Source organism: Vespa crabro, chromosome 4 (assembly GCF_910589235.1).
Source record: "Vespa crabro chromosome 4, iyVesCrab1.2, whole genome shotgun sequence".
Classification (NCBI taxonomy): domain Eukaryota; kingdom Metazoa; phylum Arthropoda; class Insecta; order Hymenoptera; family Vespidae; genus Vespa; species Vespa crabro.
Genome location: NC_060958.1, coordinates 1,419,859 through 1,433,074, shown reverse-complemented (window position 1 = coordinate 1,433,074; position 13,216 = coordinate 1,419,859). Strand labels below are relative to the sequence as shown.

Here is a 13,216-nt window from a genome sequence, read left to right as displayed (position 1 = left end):
TCACGGTATTCCTGCACGTACCTCCTTGATCGGCTTTATCTTTGCACATGTAGTTCTTGGGTGCGCTCCTTTGCCAAGGGTAGAAGAGGCATGGTCTAAAAAATTTTGCACCTAAACAAATTTTGACCTGAACAAATAATAATCCGAAGGTACCAGATCTGGAAAATATGGTGGATATGGCATTGTAATCCATTCAAGCTGTAAAAGTTTTTGGCGAGAGACCAAACTTATATGAGGTATCACATTATCTTGGTGGAACACTACACCTTTTCTGTTGATTAATTCTGACCTTTTCTGTTGAAGTGCATCATTCAGTTTGTCCAGCTGATGACAGTAGATTTCCGAATTAATTGTTGTGTTATCCGGTAATATCTCAAAAAAAAACGATTCCTTTAAAATCCCACCAAACAGACAGCATCACCTTTTTTTGATGGATATTGGCTTTGGAAATGCTTTGAGCCGGTTCATCTTTTTTGCTCCATGATCTTTTGCGTTGGACATTGTTATATACAACCCATTTTTCGTCCCCAGTAATGATGCGCTTCAAAAATGGGTCATTTTCGTGACGTTTGAGAAGCGAATCACAGATGTCAACGCGACGACACAAATTTCTCTCCGTGAGAACATGGGAAACCCATATATCGAGCTTCGAAGTTAAACCCAGGCCTTTCAAGTGGTCATAAACAGTTGAATTTGATAAATTCAACCTCTCACTGATCTCACGTGTTGTTATTCACGGGTTTGCATCAACTAATGCCTTTATCGTGTCTTTATCAGTTTCAACCGACCTTCCAGAACGTGGTGTATCTTCGACATCAAAATTGCCGGATCGAAATTTTGCAAACCAGTTCTGGCACTGACGTACTGTCAACACATCTTTTCCATACATATCGGTTAATTTCTTTCTGGTTTGAATAGCATTTTTACCTTTTCTGTAGTAAAAAAGTAAAATATGACGAAAATGTTGCTTATTGCTCTCCATATTTATAAGGGCACCAACCAAAAACTACTGCGTAGATTCAATTGGATTTTTTCACACACAAGCCTTGCTATATCAGCTCTCAAAATATATAATGATTATGCGGCTTAAGTGTGAAGTTAGGTGCAAAAAAATACAATTAAATCCTCTGTCGGGAAAAAACCAAATTACTTTCCGAACAATCCAATACATAGAAATTAAGAAGGAGACTTATTATTGATCTTACGAAATGTTGAATACGGGCTTATTACTTAATTTTCGATTTTATAAAATGTAGAATATTGAATTATTAATTGATTACTGATTTTACAGATTTCAGGATACGGACATAATTGCTAACTCCACCGAATACAGAATACAGACTTAGAACTATTTAGTGAGCACCTGACTGACTCCTTTTAGTTTTCTCCGTATTCAGATACATTTAGCTGACCACAAATGAAACTTGCCAAGTGTAAAAGTTTGTTTCCTATTAGATAATAATTTTATTATTAGGATTCTGATGGGTCCATATTTTAACAAAAGATCTATTATATCAAGAAACGAGTGCCAAAATTCATGTAGTTCCTTGACGTGCATGTTTATAAATGAAGCAATTAGAGATTTAAACTGTTCACGTTTCTGAAACGAATAGTGAGCACATAAGTGGCCTAAAAGATTCAAGAATTATGGAGGGTTGACAATGCCGCGATAGGATACCGAGTTCGTTTTATAATGAATAGATATAGTTAGATATATATCATTAATTATAATCCATTAGTAATAATCTATTAAGTCGTAATGTTTATTATCACACATTTACCTATTAGTAATTTGCATTTTTATTACATTGTTTTTTCGTTGCAAACTAACGGAAACATCTCTCTAATCTTTTTACGCGTTACTTTTAGGCTATCTAAGTCACAGTTGTCTTCTTATATTATCTGCTATTTTTGATTCAATATTCATATATATTCTTTTGTTTTTCCGAAATATGTTATTCGATTACTTATGATGAAAGAAAGTATTCGTACAGTAAGGAAATTTTAAAAGAAATAATAATAACTTGTACATCAATAACTTTATTTCAGTAAACCTTATACAATATTTAAAGCAATATTTAACATTAATGTATGCGCACGCGTGTGTGTTTTTATGTATAATGGAAGGTTCTAGCATTAGTTGTATATGTATGTATTCATGAGAAGTCGATCAGTAGTCAAAAGGTTCTACCGTTAGTTAGGTGTGTGTGTGTATGTATGTATGTGTGTGAAATAATTTGATGGACGTAATTAGAAAGAAAGATGGATCTAGTCGATTATGCGTAGATTACAGGAAACAGAACAAAAAGTTTAATTAGATGCATTACAAGACGCGAAAATATTTAGCAGGTTAGATCTGGAGAACGGGTTCTTTCATGTGCCGGTAAACGAACGATCACGAAAATATACGATCTTCATAGTCCTCGATGGATATTATAAGTCTTTATGGTCTAAGCATTACATCCTCTGTGTTCCAACGATACATCAATACAATTTTAAAAGATTTGATAAATAATAGAATAATGCTAACTTATATGAACGACCTTATCGTATCATCGAAAGATTTAGCGAACGAATTAACCAAGTTAGAAGTCCTACAACAAATAGTATCGGACTGAGGAACTGCATTTACGTCGGGCGATTTTGAGGAGTATTGTAAAGAGGAAACAATCAAGTATGTACTAATCGCGACACGAACTTCAAGAAGGAACGAGCAGGTCAAATGAGTGAATCAGACGTTCATATCGTTACTAACAAAACTAGCGCATCCGAATAGGGAAAAATAGCATTTTAAGTAAGTCGAGCGCAAAAATACTTGAACCATCACGTAACGCCGTAGTATCGAGTCAGGCTAAAAATTAGCAACTCCGTACTTAGTCTCATAAAGTGACTCGTTTTCTGCGAAGAGATAGATAGATATGAAGGTCTTATGAATACAACAGCTTCCATAAATAATAAATAAAATAATAAGCCAAAATAAAAAAATATATATATTAATAAATATATTAATCGGTTGAACGGATATGTCATGGATTTTAAATGATTACGGAGAAAGATTTACTCAGTGGCTTGATAGAGATAAGATAATTGCTCATAATCAGAAATCATCACTTTATCCACAACAAATTTTAATGACAATTAATAGAATGTTAATGGAAAAGATTCATTATTCATTCCTACGAACTGGGGAACGAACTCTGTATTACTGCCAAGAAATTATATGGTTTCTATGAACTGCATTTCACCGTTACATGCCTTGCACTTCATAACGTTACTAATTAAAGGAAAAACAATAACAAAGTTTAAAATTCCGTACACATACAAAAGGATGCAATAGAACAACCTCGGTTATCTTTATATAATTATCAATAATTAGCAATAATTTATATAATTAGCAATAATCTTTTGAGCTATAATCTTTCTCATAAAATTCGCTAAAACTCATATACTCTACTTCAATTGAGGAGAGAATTATGCAAATTTGCTTCTTATAAGCCCAATTAATATTTCTACCTTGATATTTGAATAAATTTTTACTATTAGTCTCTTCTATTGCCCAATTTACGTCCTCTTTTATTGCATATTGTACTAATTCTGTTTTCTTTGCATTATATCCCAATTACAGTTTATACTTTATTGTATTCTTAAGATAAGGAAAAATCCATCCAACTTTGTTCCAATCAAGTATTATCAGATTTTTTAATTTTCTACTTCATATAATAACGCTCGTTTCTATATCAGGACGTGTAAATACGGCCAAATACATCGAATTCCCGATGAAGTTGCTTATTATTCTGTTGTTGGTTGTTGGTTTTCTTGATCCATATGTAACGGTATACAGAATTTGTTTTCCGTGCATATCTATAATTTGATTTATGTATTTTTCTTGATGTATCTAAAAATTACTATTTTAAACTCTATATGACTTGAATAAGCTGATTAATTTTTTATACTTTCAAGTTGTAAGATAGTGAATGAATTTAAAAGTTTCTTTCTACTCGTGCGATTTCATTTGTATTTTTTGATGCAATTAAAATATTGTCCACATACATAATTATATAGCTGTCTATTTTAACGATTTGTTTCATATATAAACATGAATCGCTTTCACCTTGTTTATACTTACAAAATAAAAAATGTCATCTCACATAATGGTTTTTTGCGCAAACTCTAAACAAATTGCGTCCTTGATAATTTCGACACATAGTCATCCATCGATAGATACATCTAATAATAACTACAAAAAATGACAAATATGAAACGCTTGTTTGCTTTCTGTCCATTATAGTTGATCCTTGTCTTCCTATTTTATGATCGTATAACGAATTCATTTAAATTCATCTAATGCATTTGTTTTCATTCCATTTTATAAAATTTTTTAATTACAATCATTTAAAGCGTCACTTTTTTAAACTTACTAGTTTTATAGTAAGTAAATTTACAAGTGATGGACATTCGCAATTAGAAAAACATTATATCGCAATAAATACACTATACTTTGGGAGTAAAACATGAATAAAATACTATGCTATTATATCTGAAGCTTTCTATGATATGTCATACACGCTAATGTTTGAACCTGCAGGAAAGGAAGCGTAGAGTACTCATTTAGAAGACGTTGAACGGTATTCCTTATATCATCATTGTCGCTGATGGATCATGGGCCAAAGGATACAGTAAGTCAATATAACATTGATTGTTGTCACTATCGTTGATTTTGTAATTAAAAAATTTTTATATATTGGAATTCGGAATAAATGTTTCTATAATTAAGTAAATCATACATAAGTAGATTTTCATGATCATCAATGTTTCAAAAATGTTTAGAGACCGACGAGGCAAATGGAACAAGACACTTTTCGTTGTAGCGTCAATATTTTAAATATACCAGACTGATCGGGGATGGGGACAGCAGCACTGAAAGCTTATAAATGCATTGTCGTACGGGCCATAATTGTTAATAGAAAAAATAAAAAGCCGCAATTATGTATTACGAAATTATAGACGCCACTTGTAGACTGTTTGAATAAAAATTACGGCACAGCGAACTCTTGTTACAGCAGCTATTAAACATCATAAGGGGTAAAAAAATCAACCTCTATATAGCAACATGGCAGAATTGCAAAAAAATATTTATAACATGCCATACCATCTTTTCGGCCATCATGAAAAATGTAAAAACTGCAGTAATGAAGCAAAACCTGGCGAGACTAATTATGTATATGACATGCAAACCTCTAGCATTTTTCATGAAATAGAATCAGTAGTCCATCATGTTTTAGTTAAAGCGTCCAGTTTGATATATGATGTTGATAATAATGTGACTGAATTGCATAATTCCTATGTTGCTAAATTTATAGTAAAAGAAGATGTTATTAGTATGAATTCCTGCATCGTGAAATAAATGAAAAACTGCCAAATAAAGATATGGCCAACTTTACCCTACAATATGTAAATAAAAAAAGTCGAGTTCATAATTCAGAACTTTACCCTACAATATGTAAATAAAAAAAGTCGAGTTCATAATTCAGAACAAATTTCAATTTCATATTCAAACCATCGAGGGTGATTATGGTCCAGACACGACTTATTCATTTATGAGATGAGAACTTAAGGTATACTAAAAACCAATTTGTAGAATCATTGAAGAAAGAAAACCACTTAAATATCGAGCACGAAACTCGAAGACAAACAAATGGAATAACCAACATCGGAAATGATTAATTGCTTCAATATTCGGAAAAATATGTAAAAGAAAACAGCGTGCTCTTCTTGTTCAAAATTAGTGTTGTCAATACGGTTCCCCTGCTTCAAGGAAAATACTAATACAAGATGGGGAATTGAAAAAGAGCTATTGGCAATACAACAATACTCCATCAACTACGGAAATTCAACATTGTATCTCTAATGTATGCAGCATTGGCGCCGAGAATAGCCAGCAGGGTGACAATAAACAGAGCGATATGGATACGCAGTTTGGCGTTATCGAAGATATACTCGCAGCCATGCGCAAAGACATTGGGAGACAAAAGAACATCAGTATGGATGTCAAGGATAATCTGTGCATACTAGAGGCAGCTATTGCCACTATGCAGCACTCTTGGCGCAACTGGAAAGAAAAATCTGCTCTAGAGGTACAAAGAAGGAAACAAAGATCGCTACTGTAACATCCCAAAAAAGGGAGATAGGAACGCTGTTACTATCCCCAATAGCAACAGCCCGAACCAGACACCTAAAGCGCCACAAAAGCGCCTGAAGGAACAAGGCAGTCCTGTGACCTGGAGCTTTGTCCTACAGGCGAAGACTCTGAGCCCAAGTGTTCCGCCCACAGATAGAGAGCGCATCCTAAGCAATAAGACTCTCGTGCCCAGGGAAGAGGGGAGGAAGGATATGAAGAAGTTGGGTAAGAAGAGACGACAGCCACCGAAAAGTAGAAACAATGCTGTCCTCATTAAGCCGCACGAAGGATGCATCTATGCATAAATCGTCGAAATATTGGGTATATCCATAGATTCTGAAGAAAACGGGTCAGAGATCAAAACAGTCCGTAAAACTTGCAAGGAAGGTGTTCTAATAGAACTTGACCGCAACCCCCAAAACAGAAGTGCTTTCTGAGCTACGATTGAAAAAATACTGGACAAGAATTATTCGCGAGCTATCACCATAGCGAGCCTGGAGATTAGATATCTTTATTGCTTTACCACCAGAGAAGAAATCGAGATAGCTCTCAAAAGGGTAGTCCCCAATCCCGAAAAAATGAAGATCTTAGTGCTCGCACCAAACTCCCGGGATCAAAAAATGGCGATCATCGAAGATGAAACGATAGCAGCGACCCTATTAAAGAAAGAGAAGGTCAAAATCGGTTGGATCAATTGCCGACTCAGGCTTAGAGTCGTCGTTCCCTGTTTTTATCGGCGTCTCGGGTATGGTAATATGAGGAAGGACTGCAGTTGCAAATGGAGGAACAGAAGTGTATTCTGTTGGAAGTGTGGGATATCTGGTCATAAATTCGCAGCATGCTCAAATCCTTCCCAGTACTTTCTATACGAGAAAACGAAAGCGAGCCATGCCAGAACGTGCTAATGGAGACTGCTGCAAGGCTAGATCTTCAAGTGTTAAATACCGGCTAACGTACAGGAGACCAGACTTCAGAAACTCCATTCCGGGCATTACAATGGGAACGGAGAAAGTTGCGAGAAAAATACAAAACTGACAAGTACTGGAGGATTACACAGGAAATTACCATCAATATATAGCTTTCCGTTTCTTTGATGCCTAGAAAAGAATAGCGCGCAATTCAACAACCAGACGTTGGAATACTAGCAAGATGGACATCGCGAGGCTTGCTGCGGTACTGAAGATGACACCAAAATCCTTCCCCGAACGAGACGTGGAGCTTGACGTCAGGGAAAGAGAGAGCTGACAAATTCTATCGTCAAGCACAGAATGAAGCTTATTGAAAGAGGTATGGTGACGCAGCCATGCCATCACTTAAACGCTGCGGCAATATCCTGGGGTATATTAATTGACCGAGAAGATATGCGAGCTGAGAAAGGCTTGCCTTCGGGGCAGGCGCAATGCCCAGCGGGCTCTTTCTGCAAAAGTGGTTCGAGGCTACGAGGAAGGCTTTGCAAGACGCGATCAAGCATAGCAAGCACCGATGCTGGAGAAAGTTGTACGGCAAGATGGACGCGGATCGGTATGATACGTGATACAGAATCTAGAAGGTAAAAATGATGGAGAAATTAATAAATTCATAAATTCATAATAAATTAATAAATTCATTATTTCCAACATATCCATTGAGGAACGATCCTAAAGAGACCGCGAAGATGATCGAAACTATAGAATTTGAAATCGAAGCCCAGTGGTCATCGTAGTTATTCTTGACGTGAAGAACGCTTTTAATTCGACGAGATGGATCGATATTGGATATTGGTGACCTATGAAATGAAATTTAAAATCCCAAAATACCACTTCTACGTTATTCAAGATTATCTAAAGAATCGAGTCTTACTGTACGATTAACTGGAGGGATAGAGAACGCGAAAGATTATGGCAGGCGTTGCATAGGTCTCCATTCTAGACTCTGATTTCTGGAACATGCTGTACGACGGTCTCCTACGCCTGGAGATGCCACCCGATATCTACCTCGATAGCCCGGTGCGACCGGCTCCCCTGGCATCTTCGAACATGGGTAGATAGTCCCAGGTGTCAGGAACAAGGAGCGCGAAATGCCACTACCCCCAATGGGTCTTGGCTAAACGGCCACCGGAGAGCTACCGAACTCCTTTCGAGGTCTTCGGGGCACGATCAGTATGTGAGTTAGATTAGCGTCCACGCGTGCTCTTCTATTAAATGCTGACGTGCTACAGCCGGGACGTTACTAGGCGAGCGACGGAGCATACCTCCACGCGGTTCCCCGTGGGCATGTACCTTTAGGGTACATGGCGAAATTGTCTTCCCGGTTCGTCCTCCGGGTCCTGGGATTTTTCCAAGTCCTGCACTGGAAGCGTGGTTTCTCACCCAAAGGTGCCGAAAGGCACCACCTCATCAAGGTACGAAAGTACCGTTCGAACGACAAGAGGGGCTAGAAGGGCGATATATTTTGTTGCGTATGCCTATTGAGGCGAGGAAGCACAGGCCGGATCCACGGGTCCCCCTTTACATTATCATCTACCTCGATAAATACGCCAATGATGTCGCTGCTTGCAATACCGATCTGGCTCAGTTGGTACTGAATCAAGTGATGAGGCAGGTCGAGCAATGGATCTAAGTCTCACACTGTCGAAGACAGAAATCGTCGTTCTGACGAGACAGTGAATACCCACCATCATAACCGTGACAGTGAATTCCGAAGAAGTTACCGCGAAGAAGTCGGCGAAATATTTGGGTGTTATGCTAGACACGAAGTTAACATTCTGGCCACACCTACAGCAAGCAGTGAAAAAAACCACAAAGAAAACTGATGAGATATGCAGGTTAATGAAGAACGTTGGAGGCCTTAGGCCCTCTGGCGACGGCTCTGTGAGAAGGCTCCTCATAACGACGATGCATTCGATCTTGCTATACGAGGCCGAGGTGTAAGCCGAGGCACTGCGCACGAAGTTCCAAAAGGGCTTGTCGAGAGTATAAAGAGGCGTTGAGGATCGCACCGTCTAAGAGGCGATGGCCTTCTAGATTCCTATCGATTTACAGGCCTTCGAGCGGCAAGAAATCTACAAGAGGAGTGCCCAATACGATTGAGCTGAGGCGCCAAGAGCGGAGCGAGAACGCACTACGAGCCAGTGGTAGGAGAGATGAGCAGTTGATGCGTCCACCTGCTTAACACATTCGTCGCCCAGTGCGATTCGGTTGAGTTTCTCGCCGAACCCAAAAATCCGACTGTCGGACGTCGGAACGTAAAGAAGTGATAACACTAAACGTACCGAGCCCAGTCATTTGACCTTTTTTTAAGTTTAATTATAAATTCTTCACTTATATTATTTTTTTCGGTCATCATTAACCTCTAAATTCTTAGATTCTCTGATTAATTAATTTCTCAACTTTGGTTTTTTTTCTTTGTTTTCTTTCATCACCTACGTTTCTTATCATAGCTGGTCATTTGACAGGTGTACAAATTTTTTATCATTTTCTAAATTTTTCGACCTGGATCTTATCTGTGGACTTAAGTATGACAACTATAGATAGTTATATACATCTTAGCATTTAGAATATGGGTTTTGTTTATCGTAAGCTGCCGAATAATCTGGCAGAGTCGATATCAAGTATAACCTCAAAATTTTATCGGTCCCTTTTATATTCAAGGAACAAAATGCATGCTTTTTGTGCTTTTGTTCTTCGATAAAAATAATCTATTCTAACTGATATTTAAATTCATTCTTTTGAAAATCGCAGAATACAGATCGAAGAATAGGTATATATGATAGGCCGGTATGTTTTATGATAAGCAGGAATAGCAATAATGTAATTCGAGTAGGCCCATACATTATCGATTATCTAATGCTACAGAGCCTTGGATTCTTTGTAAAGAATAAAGTGTTTAGTTCCGAAATGGAAAAAGCGATAAGCTTGTCAGCTAGAGGACTGCCTGCAATCTCACTGCAGTTATCCCAGATCCTTCATTTAGTCGAGAAGCATCCTTTTTTTTAGACGCACATAAGTGATTTTTTTATCCTGAAAATGTTCATTGGACGGCGTAAAAGTATAATTGAAAGTGAAGAGAGTAGTAATGATGAAGTAGTGAGTTTTAGAAAAAAAGTGATAAATAGAATTTCATAAAGTTCAGATTCCAATACTGAAGAATCATATGCAAGTGAAAACTTTAACAACATGTTGGCAGGACTTGCTATAGACAAAGAGAAGGAACTGAACTCTGTTGATAATTAAACAATATCCAGTGGAACGAATTCGCTAACAGGCAACAGTCATTTCCGTTCACTGGAAAAGATGGGCTTCTGATGGATTTGCCGTTTGATATTAGCACAAGTGAAGTGCTTTCGCTATTCTTAGACGAAAAATGATAAGCCTTTTAGTCACAGGAACTAATAGATATACAGAGCAAAAATTGCACCAACATAAAATGACTGATCATGCTCGATTGAACAAATGGAAACCCATCACTTCTGAAGAAATTACAAAATTTATCGGATTGATGATTTGGATAGGTCTAGTACAGACTTGTTAAATGTTAGTCAACGGACTCTATATACAACTTTCCATTTCCGCGCAGCATCATGTCCCATAATCGTTTTAAATTACTCTTAGCAAATTTACATTTTGCAAATAACGAAACGATAGAAGAGAGTATCAGACTTGGAAAAGTTTTACCAATCCTAAACATATTGACAGGCAATTATCATAAAGTCTTTTTTCCAGGCGAAGATATTATAGTCGACGAGACAATGGTATCCGATGTAAAAAGCAAATATATGAGCTACTTGTTTTAAAAGTGGCCTAAGTCCGTTTGTCAATTATCTTTTGTTGACTGTAGTAACTTGAAGTTAGCTGTCATAAACAACATTTTTCGGGTAAGTATATTCAGTGTATACGATGATTTTGGACACAATTTTTTTCAATTATTTCAATAATTAAAACCCTTACTTTAAAAATGGCCTAAATCCAATTGATTGAAATGTCCGAAAGTACAAATTATCAAATGTCCGAAAGCAACGATGAAGGTAATTTTAATTAATTAGTATTTAAAAAGTTAACCTCACATTTTGGACAGTTGCTTTAGTTAAATAATTAGTAAGTTTAATTAATATAGTAAAAAAAATCACGCAATATACACTTACAATTGAATTTAAACTTATAAAATTAAATTATAGAAATTATTACACCCATGGGAAAGAATAAATGAATAAGATCGTTTAATTCAGAGAGTGAAGACGAATTAATAATTAATGACTTCAACAAAAATCGAAAAAGAATAAGAATTGTATAACAACATTCGTTATCAGAGGTAAAGATATAGATGACAACAGAGAAAATAATTGTGACATATACCTTCAAAAAGTGCGAAAAATTAAATGGAATACTGGAAAAACATATTATACTTAAACTGGAAAATTATACCTTAACAAAATTTTTCAAAACAAAAATTGTCGTTGTCGAAAAGCTTGCATAAAAAATTACCAAAAAGAAGAAAGAAAGAACACTTTTAAAAAGTTTTGGAATTTGGGAGATTTTAATAAACAATATGCATTGCTATATGAAGCTATGCTGTGAAACGAAGAAGTCAAAAAAATGAAAAAGGTTCGCCAAGAATTTATAATTTTAGATATTTATTAAATTCTAAAAAAAAAAAGAATATTTTCCGCCTGTAAAAAATTCTTTTCGAATATCTTTAAAATAAATGAAGGATGATTAAAACATATATTAAACTCTGCAAATGTAGGAAATGATTTACGTGGGCTTAATTGAATCATCGAGAAAATTTTCTGAGGAAAAGAAAAAACACGTTCAAAACCATATTAAAAGTTTTCCCAAATTTGAATCCCTTTATACAAGATCTTAAAATCATAATAGAAAATATCTACATCCTGATCTAATTCTAGAGAAAATGTTTAATTTATACGAGCTTTATTACAAAGAAAATAATATAAAAGCAGTTAATAACTAAACTTACATAAAAATATTTAAAAAGATTTTAATTTATATTTCCACCAACCGCGCAAGAATATGTGCCAAAAATGCGACCTATTAAACATTAAAATAAAGATATTGGATAATAATGAAGAAAAGATTAAACTTATGAAAGAATATGATGTCCATTTAAGGTTAGCTGAATCAGCTAGGAAGTAATCAAAACAAGATCAGCTAGAAAGTCATTAAAACAAGATTACGTAACACAATCAGTATTACGTAATTCAGAACATTATTTCGTTTTTTCTTTCGACTTGCAGAAAACATTATCTTATTTAAAGTTGTTTACTTCAGTAGCATATTATAAATGTAATATATACGTCCTAAATTTGGGTATTCACAATTTTCATGATGATAATGTTCATATGTACGTTTGGAATGGAATTATAGCTTCAAGAGGTTCCTAAGAAGTAGCTTCATACATATTGAAACATTTTAAAAATCTAAGAAGTGAAAGACATATAGTTTACAGTGACATGTGTGCAGGACAAAATAGGAACATTAAAGTATCTTTAACTTAATTTAGCTTAAAGTAGCTAAAAATTGTTCAAACTGTTGAACATAATATGAAAATCATAAATCATAAATTCTTAGTATCATAATATCTTAGTATTCGTGTTGAGAAACTGTAAACTCAATTTGAACAAAAATAAATTCCCGCCCCTTTTTATAGTCAAGACCAGCTTCGACCATCTTAATCGACGTATCGATCCAATGTATTGATTCTTGTCGAATTGTATAAACACTTCTTGTCTTATAAAGAAAAAAAAAACACAGAACGATACAGATTTGTTTAATTAATATCCCATGTGCATAATCCTGTTCCATCAATTCGTTTTTACCGAATAATAGAAATTTTGGCATCGTAGAAATGTCATTAAAGAAAAATAATTTACTATTTGTCAAAATTATTATAATGTTATCAAAAAGTGCCAGAAAGATAAATACTTTATTCTAAATGAAATGAAACAAGAGGATTTCATATTAACTTCATATTAATTAAAAAGATTTTTGGAGAACGCAGTTTTAAAAGGAAAAAGAATTTTAATGGAGAAACAGTAAATTGTTT

The 13,216-nt window shown here is 35.2% G+C and overlaps 1 protein-coding gene and 1 long non-coding RNA gene across 6 annotated transcripts; one reads left to right on the top strand and one right to left on the bottom strand.

Annotated features, from left to right (window-relative positions):
- Window positions 1-982, bottom strand: LOC124423596 (histone-lysine N-methyltransferase SETMAR-like). The gene is made up of 4 exons (XM_046961494.1): window positions 789-982; window positions 422-713; window positions 154-324; window positions 1-111 (listed from the first exon to the last, which is right to left on the bottom strand). Exons 1-4 carry the CDS (start codon window positions 980-982, stop codon window positions 1-3), a joined length of 768 nt encoding a protein of 255 aa, XP_046817450.1.
- Window positions 983-8,759: 7,777 nt separating this feature from the next.
- On the top strand, window positions 8,760-12,926 carry LOC124423718. 5 transcript variants are annotated; one of them, XR_006942140.1, is made up of 4 exons: window positions 8,760-10,242; window positions 10,343-10,689; window positions 10,879-11,030; window positions 11,331-12,926. It is a non-coding gene; the product is annotated as an uncharacterized LOC124423718 (long non-coding RNA). The 5 variants fall into 5 exon arrangements; XR_006942141.1 differs by having other exon boundaries at window positions 8,760-10,689; window positions 11,331-11,757; window positions 11,900-12,926; XR_006942137.1 differs by having other exon boundaries at window positions 8,760-10,689.
- The last annotated feature ends 290 nt before the right edge of the window (window positions 12,927-13,216 follow it).

What these genes read in the sequence shown, in the direction of transcription:
- LOC124423596 (XM_046961494.1), bottom strand. Translation starts at nt 982, where the DNA reads ATGGAGAGCAATAAGCAACATTTTCGTCATATTTTACTTTTTTACTAC. An exon ending in CCAATATCCATCAAAAAAAG is followed by an intron (nt 325 to 421) that starts GTGATGCTGTCT and finishes TACTGTCATCAG; the next exon opens with CTGGACAAACTGAATGATGC. An exon ending in CACCATATTTTCCAGATCTG is followed by an intron (nt 112 to 153) that starts GTACCTTCGGAT and finishes AAATTTGTTTAG; the next exon opens with GTGCAAAATTTTTTAGACCA.